This window comes from Chelon labrosus, assembly GCF_963514085.1.
Source record: "Chelon labrosus genome assembly, chromosome: 10".
NCBI lineage: Eukaryota > Metazoa > Chordata > Actinopteri > Mugiliformes > Mugilidae > Chelon > Chelon labrosus.
In genome coordinates, this window is record NC_140360.1 from 12,796,169 (window position 1) to 12,817,118 (window position 20,950).

At 42.3% G+C, this 20,950-nt stretch overlaps 1 protein-coding gene across 2 annotated transcripts; it reads left to right on the top strand.

The window, feature by feature from the left end:
- The first annotated feature begins 1,961 nt into the window (after positions 1 to 1,961).
- Positions 1,962 to 20,458, top strand: rbms2b (RNA binding motif, single stranded interacting protein 2b). 2 transcript variants are annotated; one of them, XM_084554346.1, is made up of 14 exons: positions 1,962 to 2,347; positions 8,555 to 8,742; positions 11,671 to 11,729; positions 12,442 to 12,533; positions 14,520 to 14,677; positions 14,904 to 14,983; positions 15,127 to 15,236; positions 15,330 to 15,376; positions 15,466 to 15,559; positions 15,666 to 15,716; positions 15,833 to 15,943; positions 17,100 to 17,180; positions 17,299 to 17,380; positions 17,530 to 20,458. In XM_084554346.1, exons 1-13 carry the CDS (start codon positions 2,150 to 2,152, stop codon positions 17,374 to 17,376), a joined length of 1,347 nt encoding a protein of 448 aa, XP_084410472.1. In that variant the 5' UTR covers positions 1,962 to 2,149; the 3' UTR covers positions 17,377 to 17,380; positions 17,530 to 20,458. The 2 variants fall into 2 exon arrangements, with proteins under 2 accessions (XP_084410472.1, XP_084410473.1); XM_084554347.1 differs by lacking the exon at positions 17,100 to 17,180.
- The last annotated feature ends 492 nt before the right edge of the window (positions 20,459 to 20,950 follow it).

Below are 20,950 nucleotides of genomic sequence, written 5' to 3' on the forward strand. Positions count from 1 at the left end.
CATCAGCAGCCTGTGTTCTCCCACACCTCCCCCTTCACTCCCCCCAAATCACTCACCCCCCCACCTCAGTTCTCCTCCATCTGCAACCCTCCCCCATACAGCCTCGTGAAATTTTCCCATAAGTATTAAGTTTATACAGTAGATGCAAACTGCTGTAATTGTATGTAGAGCTGAGGTTGATCAACCAGGAACCACACTTGAGCACTAGCTTGAACTGTTGGATCAACAAAATTCTAGTGAATCTAATGTTTTTTTATTTTTTCTGTTAATGGAGGAAACCCTATCCAAAAATCTCCAGCTCCCAGCAGGCCACATTATTCCCGTTACTGGTGAATTCACAGTGTGTGTGTTGGCTGGCTCGGGCACTCTGCTGACTGAGTCACTCCCCAAACTGTCCTTGAGCTCTCTGGAACTCACAGCCCATCTGGCTGAACACTTGCACACACATATCAAAACATTGCATAGATTTAACGGGGGGGGCGAACAGCTCTGGGTGACCTAATTGTGGTCTGAAAAGGGTCCAGTCGAAAAAACTCGTCAATATCTGGCTGGAGAAAAGGACAATTGCAGGATAATGTTATTTTTATGCAAATGGCCACCAATGCATCAAGTTTCGACGTCGTGTGCATGCGCGTGTTTGGGAGACAGAGATAGAGAGGGGGGAGAGAGATGGAGATTATGAATTCAGCTGAGCCTCTCCCGTCTGTCTGTCTGTCTGTCTGTCTGACTGGACCATCATGATGAAATCTGGATGAAACCCTTTGCACATGTAGATCAACATAAGTATATGTCTTAGCCCTCGGAAATTAGTACATGCTGTATGTAAATTCAGCGGCTAAAAATATAACAAGACCCCCTACGGTTGAGCGAACAATGGCATATGTTTTCGACAGAGTTGAGGGCTAATCAGTCAGGGTGAACAAGACAGCAAAAAGGATGAAGAGATTTAGTTATCCAGCAACTCCTGTTGATACAAGTATTTTGATCTGAGCTGTTAAAAAGTATGATAACTGATGAAAAAAAAAAAGCCTCAGTATCAAGAGTTATTTTTAAATATGGGTCAGAAATCTAAACACAGTAACCTATTTCACCGAGAAGATAAGAGATAATAGTGTAATAATAGTGTTATCTTCACATTATTTGTTTAGTGCGCCTGTGTATTTGGATGTCATTCTGAGGTCGCCATTAGCAACGATGAGCCAGATAAGAAGACGGGGAAGTGACGTTTTGATCATTACGCCTCCATGTCCAGTCAGTATCAGGTGAACAGGACCCACGTTAATCAGTGTGGAGGGGGTCAACGTGCTGGAGGGGGTTTGGGTGCAAAAGAATTACATAAAACGGGCAATGATGGGGGCAAAAACTGAGAAAAGAAGCGCAACGGGCATTGTTTTCAAACTGCTTTCATGAAAATATTTTACAAATTGCAAGATAAAACACACAGCAACAGGGCAAATAGACAGAGAGAGATGACAGAACCAGGAGCCGGTGCACATGTGAGTGCCGCCAACTTTCATTCATCTTCATATTGCTGTATATCAAAGTGTATGTTTGAGCTTTTTTTTTTTTTTTTTTTGGACTGGATGACAGAGAACTTTCACAGACGTAACACACAAGAGTTTACTGAAATCTTTAACTATGAACACTGTATCTTGTTCATATATTGGTCTTGATGTCTTTAACTTTCTGCCCCAGGCTGCAGGAAGAGTTACAGGATGGAAATTAACTTTTCAAACCTGGTTACAGTAAAAGTCAAACCAGATCACAGTAGTGAGTCATCCTGCCTACTTCCTACTACTAATAGTGGAATATTCCTCCTTACTCCTGATGCATTACAGCCTCTTGAACTGAAGCTCGTTCAGCCTGACAATGCACGGGTGCACGTTATGATCGAAGGAGCAACATGCTTTTACCTAAGTGAGACTTTAGAGCACAGACAGCAATGTGTTTCTTCTCTACAGCATTTAGGTGTATGATAGAATGAGGGCTGCAAAATGTCTGTCAGGTACGCATCTCCCGAGTAAACATGTGTTGCTGGTGTGGATCTCATCGATACCCTGAGAAGAAGAAGAAGTCAGATCTAACACACACGCACATACACACACACACGCGCGCAGGCGGTTCAGTTCCGTTTCAGTGAGTGGTGTACATGAGAGCGCTGGGAAGAGAGCGACTCCAATCACTACCGCTGTTCCTGGCTGAATTTCCCTGGCTGACGTCAGCTGACTGCCTTGGCTCTCCGCTCTCGCTCCTCCGGACACAGCGCCGCGTAAAAATGCTGCTCTCTGTGCCGCCAAGGACAGGAATCAACCCCTACAACGCCTACCCCAGCAAAATCAACAAGAAGGTAAAGGAGGGCGCCGCAGCCTACTTCTTACTCCGTCTTTCTTAAAGTGACTAATTTCTCTCGATGCGGTCTTGTTCGAGAGCTGTGCCTTCTCCAGTTAAAAGCTGCTCGGCTGTTTAAGCTGCAGTGTCCTTGAAAGTGGATCACAGGCGACGATTACTTGCTGTTGCTACATTTGTTGTCGGCTTTTATTTATTTGTTTATTTCCTTCTTGGTGCCGTTGTTACACAGTTACAAACAAAAATCCCGGGGCCCGTTACATTGTTGCCCGTGGATTACTGGAACAGTTTGCTTTCGTTTGTTCGGATGCGGTCGCCGCTCTCTTCCTACACCGAGCCTGCACACAGTATACGGCTCACAAATGTGCCTCGGGAGCGCGTAAGGCTCCGAATAAGCCAGCAAAGGCTTATCATATTGGACTTTTATGTGGATTCGTGGCGACCAAGCTTTCGGTGTGTGCGCTTATGTGATGTTTTCATTGAATTAACCACAAGTTGGTAAAGTTTTTTTTTTTTTCCTCTTTTACGCGTACCAATATGCCCCACCCCTTGGGTCTTACCAATGATTACTGAGAGGTTTTACATGGCACTACAGGAAAAATAGGAAAGTTACAGAGCCCTCGTAGTAAGGCTGGTACAGATGAAATGTGTGACTTCATGAGGTGAGCAGATCAGTTGTAGGATACGGTGACTCAAGCCTGGAACCACGTATAAGGTTTAATATTGATTACCTTGCTAGCTGAGATGAATAATTCATGGAGTGACACTGTGATCTATTTTCAGTCACTTTTTTCCCCCAGTGCAGATCATATACATTTTTCTTATTTTAAAAACAAAAAGAAATTAGTGGATTATGGAGGAACAGTGCAACATGTTATTTATGTCAAAGATTTAGAGTATTTTTAGTGCTGATAGAGGATTTTTTTTTTAAATCCCAGAATGTGCCTTGAACAGGATTTAAATGACATTTTAAATATATATATATTTATATACACTGATGTCTGATATTCAGCCTTTCTTAAATTACCAAAGAAGCTGAAATCAAACGCATCTTCCCTGTGTCTTTCCCTTTCCTGCCTCACGGCTGGAAGGAATTCAGATTGCTCAGATTAATGACCTGGAATTCCTGGAATCCTGGATTCAGACAATGTGCTCACTTCAAGAGGGGCTCTGCTCAAACCTTTTTTCTTGAAAGAAGACATGCACACACTTTTTCCCCCCCTTTTTTTACACATTTCACATTGTTAGAGCGCCAAAGTCACACAGAGGGGAGACTTGTAAATCCAGCGTCAAGTGGTAACCCCTGCTCTGTGTCATTTACTACGAGCAAAAGGGCGGAGAAAAGAAAAGGATTAAGAGACACCCCCTCCTCTCCTCTGCTTTCGATTAACTCTCAGTCTTGTTTTCTTTCTCCCCTGTGCGCTTCACATACCTTGATTTCTGTTTTGAGCGTCAAGAGGAAACTGCACTGAGTCAGGGGAAGAAGAACAAGGAGGTCTCACCTTTGAGCTGCAGGACGCTAAGGGCTTTCATCACCTTTCTTATTTGGTCACGTTTCACAGTTTTTCCGGCTTTTATTTTTGCCTGCAGCTGCAAAAATTTAATAGAAGGAGATTGGGTCTGTGATACTATGATCTTCTCCACTGTGCCTGTTAAGCTTTCATTTACCAAGCAGGTAGGACTCCATGTTTAAGAGATTACTGTCTACAACATGTCACAGCATAAAGATAAGCAGGCTTTTTTATGATTTCGACATCTTACATGATCATCATTTAAATGCTGTAGTATGGTACTGGAAGGTATCATGTTTTTTCATTTTATTTGAATAATCAAGGATTCTTTCCAAAGAGCCTTTTAATGGCAATTATATGCTTATGCTGGGATAAAGATTACATTAAAAGAGATGCCCTGATGATCAGATTTTCTAAGATGCTCCACTAAATGTTTGTGTTGCCAGACAGATGAGGCGTTCACCCGTCAGACTGCCCGGCTTCACATCTCTGCTATCACTACAGACTTAAAGGCATACATCCTGCTGCACTTAGTGCTCATTGTTCTCTCTCTGATGAAAAAAGTCCTTGAGTCACCTGTACTCCCTGCAGACTTCACCTCTGCTCCCTCCGACTGTAATCACCTCATCAGTCTTCAGCTGCACACTCCCGCTGTAGGCCACTTACTGTAGTTATGCCTCTTGCACATCTATAATAATAACCCAAAGAGACAATTTATCTTTCTGCAGCTATAGCTGCATGATCTGATAGGACTGTATACATTTCCAGCTTCTCCGTACAGTGTGGCTGAAAGCAACGGACCGTCACCAGTTTCTAAGCAGATAGGGATCATTCGTTGTTATAAATTGTAAAAACTAAGCCCTCGTGTTTTTTAATGCGATGTTTGTGCATCCGTTGTAAATTAGATTATGGTGGACATTTCCTGTGTTTCATAAAGTGGATGCCCACTAAACGCTCAAGTCTCTGTGGATTTAATTGAATTTGATGATTTCTATTCTCGAACTCAGACCAAACCCATGTCCACTTCAGGGAGAGAAACACAAACATTTGTGTGTCGCACATGAATGTAAAGAATACAGATAAATGATGTTGTTATGGATGTAAGGAGCTGTGTTTGTAGGTATGTGAGGGGCTACGGACAGAAGAGAAAGAAGAAAGCACTCATGTTTAGGGGACTGGTTAACTGAGGAGACATGCAGTCTTACAGGCAGTAAAAATAAATTTGTGATCCCCGAGCATGTACTTTTAAGAATGTGATCTTTCATTCTAAACTGCATTTGGGTTCTTGTGCAGCCATATTTGCTTGCGTTTATGCCATGACGTTACCTTACACGGGTGGCGAAACACCTGGAGCTGGTGCAGCTGGGGAGTGGGTGTGGAGGTGACACACTACCGCGCTTTTCTCAGAAAGAGTCTAGCAGAGCAGTTCTAATGAGACACTACCTTCTGACTGGAGAGCACATGAGAGGGATTAGCACTTTCCGCTAACAAGCTCAGATCCCAATTAGACAGGCCTCACTAGCCGTGCTCAGGCCCGGACTCGGTCCTCCGTCAGATCCTATCTCCCCAAGCCTGTGCAGGTGCATCCCTCCTGATAGCCTGTGCAGGCCGCCTACGGAGAATGCGAGGGAAAGCAAAGGAAGAGGTCGTGATTGTGGAAAAACAAACAGTGTACTATTGATGCCACAGAAGAGGGGGGGGATTAGAGAAGCAGAGTAAGATAAATGGGCACTGTGAGTCACTGTGGGACTGAGGGTAAGTTCTGAAGGCTGATTCCACATCAGTTTGGAAAACATAAGGCGGCAGCACCTGTCCACTTTTTGTATTTATGGGTTTAGCCACAAGGGAAGCCAATCATTGTTTCACATACCAAGCATGTGTCAATAAACCTGCATGTTGTCTATTAGGTCGGCTATTTTTCATGGTAATAAGGTCTCCAGCCTGCAAAGCAGATAGCTAACCTGTTGAATCATTCACAGGTAGGAGAACCTTAACTTCAACTAATATAGCAGGAAAGATGACAAAAATTACAGACAGATTATAAAGCAAATGATAAATACAGTTAAAGAAACTATAATGTAGCTTCTTCGCTTTACCTTTCTTGCAAACAAAGTACTTCTGTGTCTTGTTAGTTGTACCCTTATTAACTGATTGGTTGTGGTTTGTTAGAGCACACATGACTGGTTGATTTTCAACCTTCTCCCTGCCCAGGCATATTTGGTTGTTCAGTTTCTTTTTTAGTCCAGTTTAGCTTCTCTCTATTCATTTTCTTAACAACTTTTAGCACAAAGCAAAGACTGATTTATTTGCATACCTAAAACTTTAGAGTGAATCATTTCACCAAAACCTCCAGATCTTAGTTGTTTTTTTTTTGGCTACCTTTGATAGAAGTAGTTACATCATGGACGGGTCTGCCTTTCTCCCTCTCTGTTAATAAGCAAATGGCCCTGTGTTGACCTTCTGGTGTCCAACAGGGCCATTAGAGGTGGGCGGATCAGTCCCCAGAGTAACGACTGAACCAATCTAGAGCCTTGGTTTGAGTATTATCATATACAACAGGATGATACCAAAAATATCTCTCCATCACACGTATGATCACAGTCTGGACACATGAAGACTAGTATTTGCATCTGCGAGCTGCAGCTGAATTAAAGTGTGTGTTGATCATCTATGGAGCTCAGAGAATTCACTGTAGTGGACATTTGTTACTTACCATTTTGAACTATCTTCTGTTAGAACATCATGTGTTTATTGATCAGTAAAAACAAATGGGACATGTCTAGAAAATGACTTGCTGTTAATTGAAACATATTCATATTCAGTTAATCGTGCGTTCCCCTCATACGGTGATATATTTCTCTCATTTACACTGAGCTACATTAGCCGTCTGAGTATTAAACGGCAATGGATTAAAACCAAATTCTATGGACTCACTTACCACTACAAGCCATCCCATTGTTCTCTGTGGCCTGACCTACTGACCCAAACTAATCAAACACTTCCTGCTCTTCCAGCACTGAGAGTGAAGCAACACCAAGGCCACCAGAACTGACATGTTAATTCCATACCGCTTGGTTTTGGTCTGTAATATAAAAACACTTTTTCAAAGATAAAACCTTTATATGCACAAATCTGCACATAGAAATTGTATCATCATATGATACTAATGAAGCCACTGCTAGCTTAGCCTCTGCATTATGCTTCTTTCATACTTATTTCAGTGTACGGTTGCATACTGATCAACCTGGTCATGAAATCTGTTTAACTAAAATGCAACACATACAGATATCTTAGAGATTGTGTCAAAGATGCACACATAGATTCTGGTATTTCGCTTAAGAGGTCAGTTCATGAAGAGCTTTTTTTAAAAAAAGGGCGTATTAAGACACGCCGAACTAGTTCATGATTTGGGCCACGATTTTAACAATAGCTTGGCACTGAAAATTTAATTTTAAAAAGTCCAATATGAAGTGTTTTTTCCTAAAAGTAATGTTTTGGTTTCTGTGGATAATCCACAGATCCTCACTATGAACAGTTTTGATTGGAAGATTTTCAAATACTTCCAGTGAAACCCGTCTATCTTCAAGCCGCAACTTAAAAGCCTCTCTTGCAGCAGCGTGGAGTCCAGCCACACTCATTCCAGCCTGGTTCAGTAGTTCACAATGTATTTTTTGCATTTATAAAATAACTGACATGGCATCATAAGATAGGTAAAGGGTAATCTTGTCTGCCAAAAAAAGGATTTCTCTAAAATCAAATCGGCTTTATTTGCCATGTATATATGTACACACCTACAAGGAATTTGTCCTCTGCTTTTTAACTCCTGCAAGCGAGCACACTTGGAGCAGTGGGCAGCCATGCAAGGAGCCAGGGGTGCAGTTTGGGGGTGGGTTAGATGCTTGCTCAAGGCACTTCACGGTCCAAAAGCTGCTTCTCTGACCGCTATACCACAGCTTCTCCAAACGCATAACACTATTAAAATTTATACTTATTATAGCTTGATGTGCTTAATACTTGTATATGTATACTATATGTTGTATAGTGCTTGCAGTCCAAGCAACAGGTATACTGTGTTTTGTTTCCACCTTAATGCCAGTTCCCCTTTATTTTAACGCAGAATTAAAGTAAACATTCACTGCCCGTTTATCTGCCGCCCAAACAGCATGTAGTGGAGGAATTTCATGTGTTCTGGCCGCTTGTGGAGACTACGACAGTTTGATTAATTTCATAATAAAAGTTTGAAGTATCTGCGTAACCATGTTATTGGGGTTTTTATGATTCCCGACGCAGCTAAAGTGCACATTCAGAGCCTGTAGGACAGTGTCTATGTATCACGATTGTGTGCAAAGGTACTTTCTGTACATTCAGCGCTTTATATGAGTAAGTGCATGATTTTGCATACTGCACTCATATTGCTACAATCTTACATGTTGTTCTTGTACATATTTTTTTTGGGGGGGGGGGATATTTCTATTGATTATTTTATTTCATTTCATGCATTTTTCACACATGAAAAATGTTTTTCCTTTTATTATTCATCTCATCTTTCTCCGGCCCCATCTGGTTGAATTGCTGCTTCATATCCACTCAGCCACCACGTAGCTGCATGCATCCAATTTCATACAACTAAAAGCGCTTCTGCTTTGTGCATGACAGTACCATTTAAGACATGACTATGCTCTTTTTTTGTTCTGCAGCAGACATATGTGTCCTCCTCCAACCATCAGATGGCCCCTCCAAGCCCCAACAGCAACAACAACAGCAATGGCACCACCATCAGCAATGGCAGCAGCAGCGGGGGAGAGCAGCTGAGCAAAACCAACCTTTATATCCGTGGCCTCCACCCAGGAACCACAGACCAGGATCTGGTCAAACTCTGTCAGCCGTAAGTCACCCAAAAAACCAATTGCTTCAAACGTCTGCTCGCACACCCAATAAATATCTCTGGCAGTCTGCTGCCGGCATGAGCCCAGTTAGAAAGGCAGAGTAGATTACGATAGAACCGAGTGATGGATGATGGCTTGCTGAAAGGCTGGATGGCTTGAATGTCTTCATGGGCAAATGCAGCAGATGGATGGCTTCCTTATACCTTATTGGGTATTTATGTCATGTAGAAGAGGGGCACATTTTCATCCATGCATTTGAAAGACGTATCTTGTAGTGACTTGGAAAAAACAATAATCAGTGGACTTACAAACTAAGTTCTTTCAGTTTGGCCCAGCTACAGTAAGCACAGACTTCAAGGTAGAGAGTGTTTAGTCTCGCTGTCTTAGACCAATCGCTCCTTTATGTTTTTTTGCTCCTTCTTAAACTTTTAACCTATATGAGTTATTTTTCCTTTAGTCTTCAATACAGTATTGTGACAATGAGACGCGGCCATTCCAGATTGATTGTACACTATAAACACCGCACTATGTTGCTCATGTTGTGAGTGTGAGTCTTTGAAAACTCTGTTGTGGGCCGCATGTAGTCCGACATCAAACAACGGCGTCACGCAATCCATCTGATATGTTTGTTAGGCCTTCAGAGGAAGACATCAAAACACGCAGGGCTGAGACGAATGATCTGCTTTTACTTAATTGAATTCTGGAGCCTGGTGATGAGAACCAGAAGAGCGGAGGAGAGGAGTGAGAGAAAAGGAGGGAAAGGGGGCTAGAGAGATTGAATACGGCAGAGAGGGAGGGTGAGGCCTGCTATTTTACAGCTGTCTGGAAGATATGGCTCACATGAGGCTGCCCAACCCTACAGGAAACGGCGAGCCCAGGGGAAAGGGAAAGACAAACAAGGGCAATGGCATGGGGGGTGGGGGGAGGATGGAGAGAATCAGAGGGGGAGGAGTGAATGGAGTTCAGGGTTTGTGTGTCAGGTGGTGTTCTGTGGGGGTAGTTCTCATATTTCTGCTTTTACAGAGCAGATAAAATCACTGCATGAAATTTGCCTTTTAGCAGAGCACATTAAGGCCAATGTGATTTTCAGTTAAACTGCACTGAAAGAGGATATTGTGTCCAATAATAGTTAATAGGGGGAAAAGCTCCTAGATGAGGATGTAAAGCAGCACGAGGACAACTCACGGAGGGAATCGGACTTACTTAACTCAAGTTTGAACAGTAAATGTGTGCTTGCTGTCAGGACACAGCACTCCCAAAGCTCCCCTCCCCCACTCGGAGAGTTGTTGTATGCAAGCTTTGCGATGGACTGTGCGCGGAGTGAGGGATGAGAAGAGGGGATGGGGGTCGGGTCTCCATCTCCGGGCCCTGCAGTTCTCTCTGGGTTGCCTCGCTGCTGCTCCGGTTCTTCCCCCGGTCTGTTTCTGGTGGTTGGCCATGAATGGACGTTGGGCTGGTCTGTGTATGCTGTGCTCTCTCACACTTCGCTGAGTCCCGAGCCCGTCTTTTCACTCCGCATCACGAAGACCAAGACCTCTGAGCACAATTCAGTAACTCCACTGTGTTACGCAGCAAGCAGAGCTCACAGCTATAGTGTGTTGTAATGTGAAGTGGCTGACTGGCTGGACGATGGCGAATATGCAAATATAGGAAGAGGAGAATGTTGTTGCATCCATCCAGTCCAGTCAGTGGCGTTTTATGGCTTAGGATCAGAAATGCTCTATAAAATATTAATGTTTTATAGGAGGTCAAATGCATAATACAACAGACCTCCGGTTAACCTACACATGGTGGCAGAAAATGTGGAGAGGATTGTTAATACAATTCAAAATGCAAGCAGGCTACAGCCATGTTGGTCCTTAGTGTATTCCAGTCCAAGGTGTGAATTTTGATTCACATCCTTGGTCTTCCTGCATCAATCTGTATTGAACTGTTTAGTCAGAACGTCAGTATTTATGCCTGTACTGTATGTTTTAGTAAAATATGCTGCTGTAGTGACCAAATCAGAGCATTTTGTTCCAGATCCATTTGATTCAAATCTTCATTTAATTATCTTCATAAGTAGCCTGAAACCATGTGGTTAAAGGAATAGCAACAAAGCACAGGTTTCTTTGTCTAACGTGAAAGTAACCACAATTTAGTTCCCAGTTTGGAGTAATCCAACAGATTACAAATTTTAGCAGGCCATCACTTAATCCTTATCAGCCAAATGCATTTTGAAAGTGACTTCACCGGCTCAGGTGAAATGAGGCAGTGGCGCAGTGTCACTTGGTGAAAACGGGAGAGCACCATGGGAGGCACTAAGACCCAGCGGAGGGTGGCGGGTTGCCTAGAGAGAAGCTGGTTAGTAGAATGAGAGAGTGGCTGGGAGCCAGCATTGGACAGGACAGCCAAGGAGAGGCATATCAGATTACACTGCATGCACATGCCTGGAGAGATGGGAACTGATAGACACTGCTGCACAGAATCATTTGCCCATGTCAGGTGTTGTCCTATGCATCGGCAATGCTAAAAGCTGGGCCGGTAGGTGCATTGATAGTGCACTATTGTGAAATGCACTGTGAAAATGCTGTTTTTATCAAACTGTCACATCACGTTGGATTCCCCTTGACGTATGATCGCTATTGACATTTGTGCGTGAGCTGGAATGAATCAGATCCTGTATAGGAAATCTATAGTCCTAGCTGGCGTGCAGAATCCCACAGGACATTTAAATAATCCTCTCCCAAAGATTTCCATGTGCATACAATTTATTAGCAGAGGCTGTGTAATTGTATTCAGTGTCACTGCGTCGTGTGTGTCAGGTGCATTATAACCACAGGTGTATTAAGAGAGGAAAAATCCATGCCTCAGCAAAATTGCAGTCCTGATATTGAATGTAATTATGAAGGGATGATACTGCAGTGTAAACCTTGTTCTTTTTTCAGATATGGAAAAATCGTATCCACCAAGGCCATCTTGGACAAGACAACCAACAAATGCAAAGGTGAGGTGCAAAGCTGGATGAAAGTAACTGTGGCGCAAGTTGATGCTGAAAAGAAATGCCACAGTGTCCACAGTGAGAAAAGGAAAAACACTGTACATCTGTCTTTAAATGAATTATGTTACAGTTAGGTTTAGATTAGGTGCATTGGGGAAAAATGTACCTCATTTTGGTATTAATGTCATCTAAATTACATAAATAGAACTATATTCATGCTTTTATGCTCCATGAAGTAATTCAGTGAAAATGTGAAATTAATATACTATGGCTGCGGCTTGCACTTTCCACATTTGTTGGATTGTGCTTTTTCAGTTCACAGAGCCATTGCTCAGTAATTTAACATCCTCAGTAGTTAATATATTCACTGTCACTTTCACGTCACTGGTTTTCACTAGTTTCTCATCTCCACTTCAGCTTGAATCTGTGGTAAGAGTGCAGGTATAAGCTGTTTGCCTTCTGTTGCCAGGAGCACACTGTGTGTTAAGCTTCGCTTTGTACCTTCTTAACAGGTGTGTATTGTGTGGCATAATGTGGCCAGTGTTGTGTAACTCTTTCCCTGACCTCCATTGGGAGGCACGGTCCAACCCCAGCTGGCTGTCTCCTCAGATTCAAACGCTATGGGTCCTTTACGAGTTCACATTACGCGCCTGTCCCGCGGTATATGCATCTCATTGTCACAACTTGTACATCTCCCTGTATGTTTTGGTTCCTGCAGGCTATGGCTTTGTTGACTTTGACAGTCCAGCCTCGGCTCAGAAGGCGGTAACGGCACTGAAGGCTGGCGGAGTGCAGGCTCAGATGGCCAAGGTAAGAAGAACCCCTGTGTAGATGTCAGTGGTTGGTTGGTTGGTTGGTTGGTTGGTTGGTTGGTTGGTTTGGTTTATTTCCAGGAACTGTAATTCTTGGAAATATTGTTCCATAGCTTTATCTGATTCCTACACGTTTCTTTTTCGTGCTCTCTCTGTCTTACCTTCTTCTTTTCATCCATTCGTAAAAGAGCCAATTAGGCCTCTCTCAGTTTGTTGGTGTATTCTGCATAGTGCACTGTAGATGTATATACTCAAATCTTACAGGCATTTATGCACGGTAGAATATGTCTGTGCACAAACAGGAGTCCACAGATGCACACAGGTACATGTGTGTCCATAGCGGTGACGGTGTTTAGGGAGCATGTCCCAGGGCCTGCTCTCTGAGCTCCCTGTACAAAGGACCTGTCTGTTCTCTCTAGTGGCATCTGACTCAGTGTCTGAGCAGCTCCCCAGTCAGCAAGGCACAGTGCCCAGCCACCCGCCCTGTCAACACACACATACGCACACACAGAGCACACTTGACAATCCCACATGCACTTCAGCTGCCTTGCCTCAACCGGATTATGACACAGAGTCACAGACACGCACACTACCAACACCCTGGGAAAGCTGATCTCTCGTTAAGCTGGATCACTGACATTCATACGGCTCCTTGCTCGCGAAATAACTTGATTTCACTCACCCCTTCAGTCTGAGTTTACAACAGGGCTCGTGTTTGCGTCAGATTTCTCTCTGACTCATTCTGACTCATTCACAGTTGAAATCCACAGCAGGTCTTCTCTGCTCGCTCCCCTGAGTTCTAGCTTCCTCGTCAGCTCGCGCTGCTGCGAAGGAGGAAGAGGAGGGGGGAAGGTGAAGGAGAAATCACCTTCATCGCAGGTCGCAGCGATTGCACATGCATTATTCATAGGATGGAAATTAACTCACGCTGCATTTACAGGTTTTTAATCACATCTGCACTCGGAGATAATGAATATGCATAATGGTTAGAGGGTGATACAGATTGGTTATCTGACAAGATACTGCTGGTCAAATTAAATTTGTTTGAGTGGAGCAAAAAGGAAATAAAAAAATACTACAAAATAGTTTAAAAGCGTAAGATAAAACTGTTGCGCTTTGTGAGTTATCTTCTGATGTTTTCAAATTCTGATTTAGCAAAGCTGCACATTTTGTCTGATTTTTTAAAAGCGGGGCGAGCCAACCTCTGTGTCCGCATTCAAGGTCGGGATTACCACATCAATATGGCTGGTTGTATGCAAGCGACGTATTATTACCATGTTCTAGGGAACGGGAAGATAATGTTTGCCTTGTGGCGAGATGATAGCAGCTCTAGATGTTCTCTAGATTGTTTCCAAAGGTCTTTGTACGAAATGTCACAGCTCTGCTCTCTCTCTCCACGGAGTGAGTGAGCGCATTTTAGATCATCCAGGGATGGAGGGGTATATAAGATGTAATTATGCTTTGATATCACATTACCTGAACCGTGCACTTTCATCCTCTTAAGAGGCTGCTCTCGCACAATGGCCTCCTTTCTGCTCTTTTGGTAATAACATGAGTGATGGGATATGAGAGAGTTCATAATGTGGATTTGCTTTGTTGTCTGTTCTGTACACACAGCTATTGCAGGTATGTGTGTCCTGGAAGAGTGAGAGTTACATGTTTACGTGATTAATAGAAATAAAACGACAGAGAAGTTCAGCTGAATATCACACTGAATATCTCTTTTCACTTCCTCACACAAAGCCAAAATGAGGCCTACCTTCAGCTCCAAACCGCCTACCCTTTAACTGTTTGTCTGCTCGTCGAAAGTTTGAGGAGATTCTCTCATAATTGGCGGTAGTTTTAATATAACCCAAGGCCTGAAGTTTTTTGGAGGGCCCCTGGGTGTGATCATGCCGTGGCTGTCATTCTGTCACGGGGAAACAGAGACATGTCTGCTTCACGTCCTCATTCATGAATCCTCTCCTGGCTTCTCTCTGGTCAGCAACAGGAGCAGGACCCCACCAACCTGTACATCTCCAACCTGCCGCTGTCCATGGACGAGCAGGAGCTGGAGAACATGCTGAAGCCCTTCAGTCAGGCCATATCCACGCGCATCCTGCGTGACGCCAACGGGACCAGCCGAGGAGTGGGCTTTGCCAGGTAGAAGCCATAGATATTTAGTCACAGGCTGTTAGATGTGTTTTGTGAAATTACGCAATGAGAAAGCCTGAAACGAAACTTACAAAAGTTACACATCAACTGTTCAGTAATAATCATGGTAGTTGAGCCCTCTGGTGGCCATTACTGGTAGAAAACTCTGCAACTGTTAAACGTAGTGATTTTTGATAATGTTTTAATAAGCACTGAACATTTCTTTTCCCTACAGGATGGAGTCAACAGAGAAATGTGAGGCTATCATCCAACATTTTAATGGAAAATATATCAAGACCCCACCCGGAGTTCCAGGTGAGTTTTTTTAATGACGTAATTTAAATCCGATCCAGCATCTTTTAAACAAATTGCTTGTCTAATGAATTAAATTATCCTACCCAGAGACTTTTACGTAACTCTTTTATGATATTTTCTTATTTCGAAAATCCCTTCTCCAGTGCCGCCCGAACCCTTGCTGTGTAAATTTGCCGACGGAGGCCAGAAGAAGCGTCAGAGCCAAGGAAAATATCTGCAGAACGGTCGGCCCTGGACGAGGGACGGGGAGACTGTGAGTTTATTTATCATTATTTATTTTCACTCTATTAAGACTGTTTTTCTCCCCGTAATTACATACTTATTTGTGTTTTTCTTATTTCTCCAGGGGGGAATGACCCTCACCTATGACCCCACCACGGCCTTACAGAACGGGTCAGTGCGCCTATTAAAAGCAGTCTCTATAGACAGCTGAAGTAGGATCATGGTGTGGTTGCTAATATAGTTTGTGTTTCCTTCTTCAGATTCTACTCCTCTCCCTACAGCATCGCCCCCAATCGGATGATGGGGCCAACCTCTCTCTCCCCGTACATGCATTCACCTGTGTCCACCTATCAGGTATACGGGCAGTTTCATGCTGTCAAAATCTGAGATTGAGGTAGAAGGTTTTATTTCATTTTGATAGATTTTTATACTACCTGGCATGTCTTTGTTGTTCCACCAGGTACACAACCCATCCTGGATACATCACCAGTCATACATCATGCCGCCCACAGTGAGTATCTTGCTGCTAAACACTCAGATTGCCGTCACTGCTCTGTCTCTTACCAATGGTGTCTTAGTCCTCAGAGCTTACACGGTTGTGTGTTTTTTTGGGTTTTTTTTCCACAGGGAACAGTCCTGTCGCCAGGAATGGACCACACCATGTCCATCCAGCCAACCTCGATGATGGGGCCCCTCACGCAGCAGCTCAGCCACCTCTCCATGGGCAGCAGTGGCACGGTAAGTTGAGTGCAGATTATTTAGCACTGAGCTGTCGCTGATATTTAACTGCTAAAGCTGTACTAAACAACCCGACAGATGTGTGAGTCCAAATGAAAGTTGATCATCAAACCCTCATGCTTACCAAACTGACCAATCTGGCATTGTTTTATACAAGATGATACCAAAGGAATACGATAAGATAAGGAGATAGAACCTCATTATTCCTAAAGGACATTTGTATGCCAAAGTTTATAGAACAAAATTGCAATCCAGCTTCAAAATGCAAGAACCAGTGATGGACTAGTAAACATTAACAGTAGTATTGATCTCTGTGGAGATCTGCTCCACTCAGAGGACTTGACATATCCTGTAGTTGGACATAAACACACTTTTATCAACAGCATATCATGAGGGTAAGAACTGTGTGGGATATTCTTTTCGAAGGCTCAATTGAAACTTGGCCAAGACTGCGCTAAACCAACAGGGAGCGAAATAGGCCCAAACTTAAAACCGTATCACAGCCAATCAGAAGCCAGAAATAAACCTCCAGCACTGTATGCAGGAGTGTTGGGCTATGTAGCAGTCAGCTCTGCAACACATTCTGACGCCTCTGTCCCTTGAGTAGCGGAATGGTAAGTGCACACTTATGTGTAAACATGTAAGAAGCCCTGTCAGCAGAGTTAGCACCAGCACTACTTTGCCTGGTGTGGGCTCAGCGATCAAGGGTTTGGGTTACTGATCAGAAGATTGGTGAGTCAGGCACCACCACGCTGCCACAGCTGGGCCATTAAACAAGCAAACAAAATAATCGTTTCACTGTGCTCTAATGTATTGTAGATGTAGCAAATAAAAGCATCTTCTTGGCGGCACAAAATCCCAACATCACAGTGCACACACTGATGTCACAAACTCCTGTTATCCCTGTCTACAACGCAAACACAGTTTCTGAAAATATCTTCAGTCTGGAATGAGTTATCCAAAAGATCCAGTTACACTCACCCAAAACTGCACAGAAAAGTTTTCCAATATACACGTGGACAAGTTTCTATTCTGATAAAGGCAGGTGGACTGTAAGGCATAAATCTCTAGTGCAGCTTTATTTGACAGTTTAATTTTTAATTTTTTTTGCCATTCTAGCTGTCATGTCCAATGAACTTATCATTTCCATTCTTAGTATATGCCTGCAAACACATCTATGCAGGGGACCTACATACCCCAGTACACCCAAGTGCCTGCCACCAACATCTCAGTTGAGGTAATGACTTGTGTTTCCTCCCACTAGAACAGTTTAACTTTAAAGTGATGCATCAAACGGCACATTTAATCCTTGCCGCCTCTCTCTCTCTCTCTCTCTCTCTCCCCCCCTCTCTCAGGAAAGTGCCGTCCAACAACCTGTTGCCATAGAGACACCCACAGAACACACAACCTACTCTTACCAGCATAACAAGTGAAGAGGTGGGTTATGATTGTTGCTGGTCTGTCTCTGTGCGTCTCTGTAGATGAGGCATGCACCTTCATCCCAACCATTTTTTTCTCTTGCTGTGATGCGACTGAAAAATAAGAGACCTGTTTTCTAACTTCCTGGTGTTGTCACCCTGTGTCAGATTTTCCTCTGGAGCCGGAGGGACTCCCAAAGGGCCCAAGTGCTGAAACTCTGCGCAAGTGACTCTGCATCTAAGGCACCAGAGACTCGGGAGGAACACGAGCTGTTCCTCAGAAAGGACATGCAAACATTCACACACACACGCTGACACTCACACACACACAAAAAAGATATTTTCTATAAACTCATATTTTAAAACAAACTCTTTTACTCCGAACAAGTAAAGCTGGAGCGTAGCGGGCAGTGGGGAATGGAAGAACAGAACAAGGAGCATCTATTTTGATAAGAAAAAGAGTCTCTCTCTCTCTCTCACACACACACACACACACACACACACACACACACTACACATTTAAAAGTTGTTGTTTTTTTTTTTTAACGTTACTCATATTCTTTTCTAAAACTACTCCGGGGAGCTAGAATGAAACCAGGAAGAGAACATTTCAACACCACCTTATTTTTTTTTATTTTTTTGAGTCATGTTCGGTTTTGACTTTTTGTAAAATATGATGATTTTACGTCTCTTTTTCTTTCTTTTGTTTTAATTTGTATGATCCCTTCAGACTTTAAACCTGCCTCTTTTTTTTTTTTCTTCTTTTTTTTGTACATAATTCTTCGTTTTGGTGCGTTTCTAACTTCACGTGTTCCAGTTTGACTGATGCAACCATTTGAGCACAGACAAACCGATGACATACTAACAGATATGGTGCTGACATGGATTAGTCAGGTAAATACGAGACCTTACCTGAAGTGGTCTCGCTTCGTTTTGGCACTTGGCTCTCAAAACAGTTTCTAGTTCCAACAATCTCGCCGAAAAGCTTCAGACAATCAGAAGATTACAAAGAAGAGAAAAATTTGTTGTAGATGATGGTCACTATGGACAGACTTCACATAGAAGATGTCTTTAAAAGAGATTTAAAGCATTCCAGATGTTATTAATATTAATATGAGAGACTTCTAAATATTGGTCGAGCTGCTCCACACGATAAAATCCAAAGTTGCTTAACAGGGATCACATCTCACACAGAGCTGCCTGTAAATAAGAGATTTAAATGTATTCAGGCTTTTCTTCTGATTTCCGTTTTATCTGTGAAGTAATGCTTCACTTATTTTAATGACAGCATTTTACCAGATGGTCTGAAGACAGCGGTTAATGTGTCGCTCTGTTCTCCTTTTATAGAAAAGGGAAGCTGGATCAAAATCAAAGTGTGTTTCCTGAAGCAAGAATTAGATGTTGTTATTAAAGTGTGTGAAGCTCTTACTGCGTAGACTTGGAGATCAGCTGTTAAAGCATGGCTCTGCCCTGTTATATCTTCGGAAAACACTATTTAGATGGATTATTAGGGCCAGTAGGGCTGCGTGTTTGCATCTACATCTGCATTTCTGGTTTTCACCTTCATGTTTTTTTTTTTTACATTTGTTATTTAAAGGTTTCCTTTTTTTAAAAAAAAAAATCTGCTTGAACACTTTTAAGATTGATCCTATTTTGCAAAGAAGCTTCGTTTTTATTTTTGATAGTGTGTTGTGTGCTTCTGATAGTGAGAAACTATAGAAACTCTCTTTTTTTTGGTGGCTTTTGTTTTTAAATAGTGATTTTTTTTGTATGTGTGCATACAGGTTTCAGTGTTGATGTCAAAAGAGGCTTTAATATTTTTTAAACGACATTTCAGTTCTGTCTGTGTCACCGATGCTGGCACTTTATTAAACGTTGACTCCTGTTCATGGATGAAATACGTGTGCTAGGTTCAGATGCATTGTTACACGGTTGTACCCAGCGCATTTGGGATCAACTTAGGAGAAATCTATGTTCAAAACCTTGACTTACCTCATCCCTGCCAGAGCGATGTAGATTCAGTTTGTGTACAAGGTTTCACAGGCAATAACCAACTACAGTAGGTCTCATGGCTGTTCACAGCTGGTACTGTGTCCAAATCCTTTAACTATTCCGTCCAATGTTCGGAAAACACGCCCAAGGTCTGACGATCTATGCAATTAATTTATTATCCTCACAAATGCAATACTACAAATATCCGAGAGACACCTCATGGGATGATGATCACCTCATCATTCGGCTTCACATCCTGGCTCACCTGGCCTCTTATCTTCCGTTTGAAATAGATTTTTGTTTTCTAACACGTGCACCCTCGGTTCTTTAATTGTTCGTAAAATTGCTACATTAAAAGGGAACTATTTCATACCAAAATTATGTTAATAGAATTGTGGGAAATGTACAAACTCTAAAAAAATAATAATAATAATATGGCAGGTCAGATTTTTATTTTACAGAAACTCCATAGGCTCGTTAAAGATGTAATTTCTTCATTCCATCCAGGTTCTGTTACATTCTGAGTCCCACCTCGTTGTGTTTGTTGTTTTCTTGTTGAGTAATTGAAGCTGTTTTCTTCTCTTAAACCACAAAACCTTTTGTTTCCAACTTCACAGAAATGCCTTAGCTGTCACTGGAAGGGATCGTGAAGTGCTACTCAGTTTTGTTGAGCTCGTCCTCTGACTGGAATCGTTTTCATGCACTGCAAATGTTGAAGATGTTTATCAAACTACTCTGAACATAGATCTATGAAGAAAAGAAACGTCCCTACTTTGTTTTCCATTGTCATTCCATTATTTTCATCCGTAGTGTTGAGGAAAAACTGAGTGGTGGATAATTGAGATTATTGCTGCTAATTTTTTTTTTCATTTTTTTTAAATTTAGAAAACTTTCAGCTGAAGGTCATTCGATATATCAAGTCACATATGTGGTCAGTTTGTAACTCATGTTCGACAGCGTCCGTGAAGTTTTCCGTTTGTTTGGCGCATCAAACAACCTCTCCTCAGTAAATGTTTGTGCCATGATGCAGTCCTTTTTTTTTTTTCCCTCCTTCCTAACTCTGATTTTGAACTTGCCATTTTTTAAATAAATCTTTTTTTTTTTCCACCGTGGTTCATGTGCTTTTTCCTACACGTGTTGATTTGTTGTGTAAAAGAGACCCCCTGCAGGTTCTCGGAGGTTTATCAAATGCGACGGGCTCATAACAAACTGATTTCAAACACACAAACAGCTGTCACAATACAAGAGAATTTATTTCTAAAACAGACTTGAAACTAGATAAAATAGATAGGAAATACATTTAAAAAAAAAAAAGTATATTACACTGTAGGCTGAATATGTTTTAGGTATGTACAAAGTTCAAAATATACTGAATATGCCAAAAAAGTTCCCAATGAACAAAAAGACTCTGAAATACATAAAATAGACTTTGAGCCTTAATTTACAATCTTATCAAGACTAATGGATTAGAAGAAAATGGCAATTTCTTTATTAACCTGCTGTTTTGTGGGTGTAACTGCTTTGTTACACTTGCAAGTGTCTTAATAAGACAACACTGTATATTCATAGTAAATCATACTCTGAGGCAATGTCACAT

Coding starts and splice junctions, on each gene's coding strand:
- rbms2b (XM_084554346.1), top strand. CDS start 2,150: ATGAGAGCGCTGGGAAGAGAGCGACTCCAATCACTACCGCTGTTCCTG. Junction 14,678..14,903: donor CGAGGAGTGGGCTTTGCCAG/GTAGAAGCCATA, acceptor TTTTCCCTACAG/GATGGAGTCAACAGAGAAAT. Junction 17,181..17,298: donor CCACCAACATCTCAGTTGAG/GTAATGACTTGT, acceptor CCCCTCTCTCAG/GAAAGTGCCGTCCAACAACC.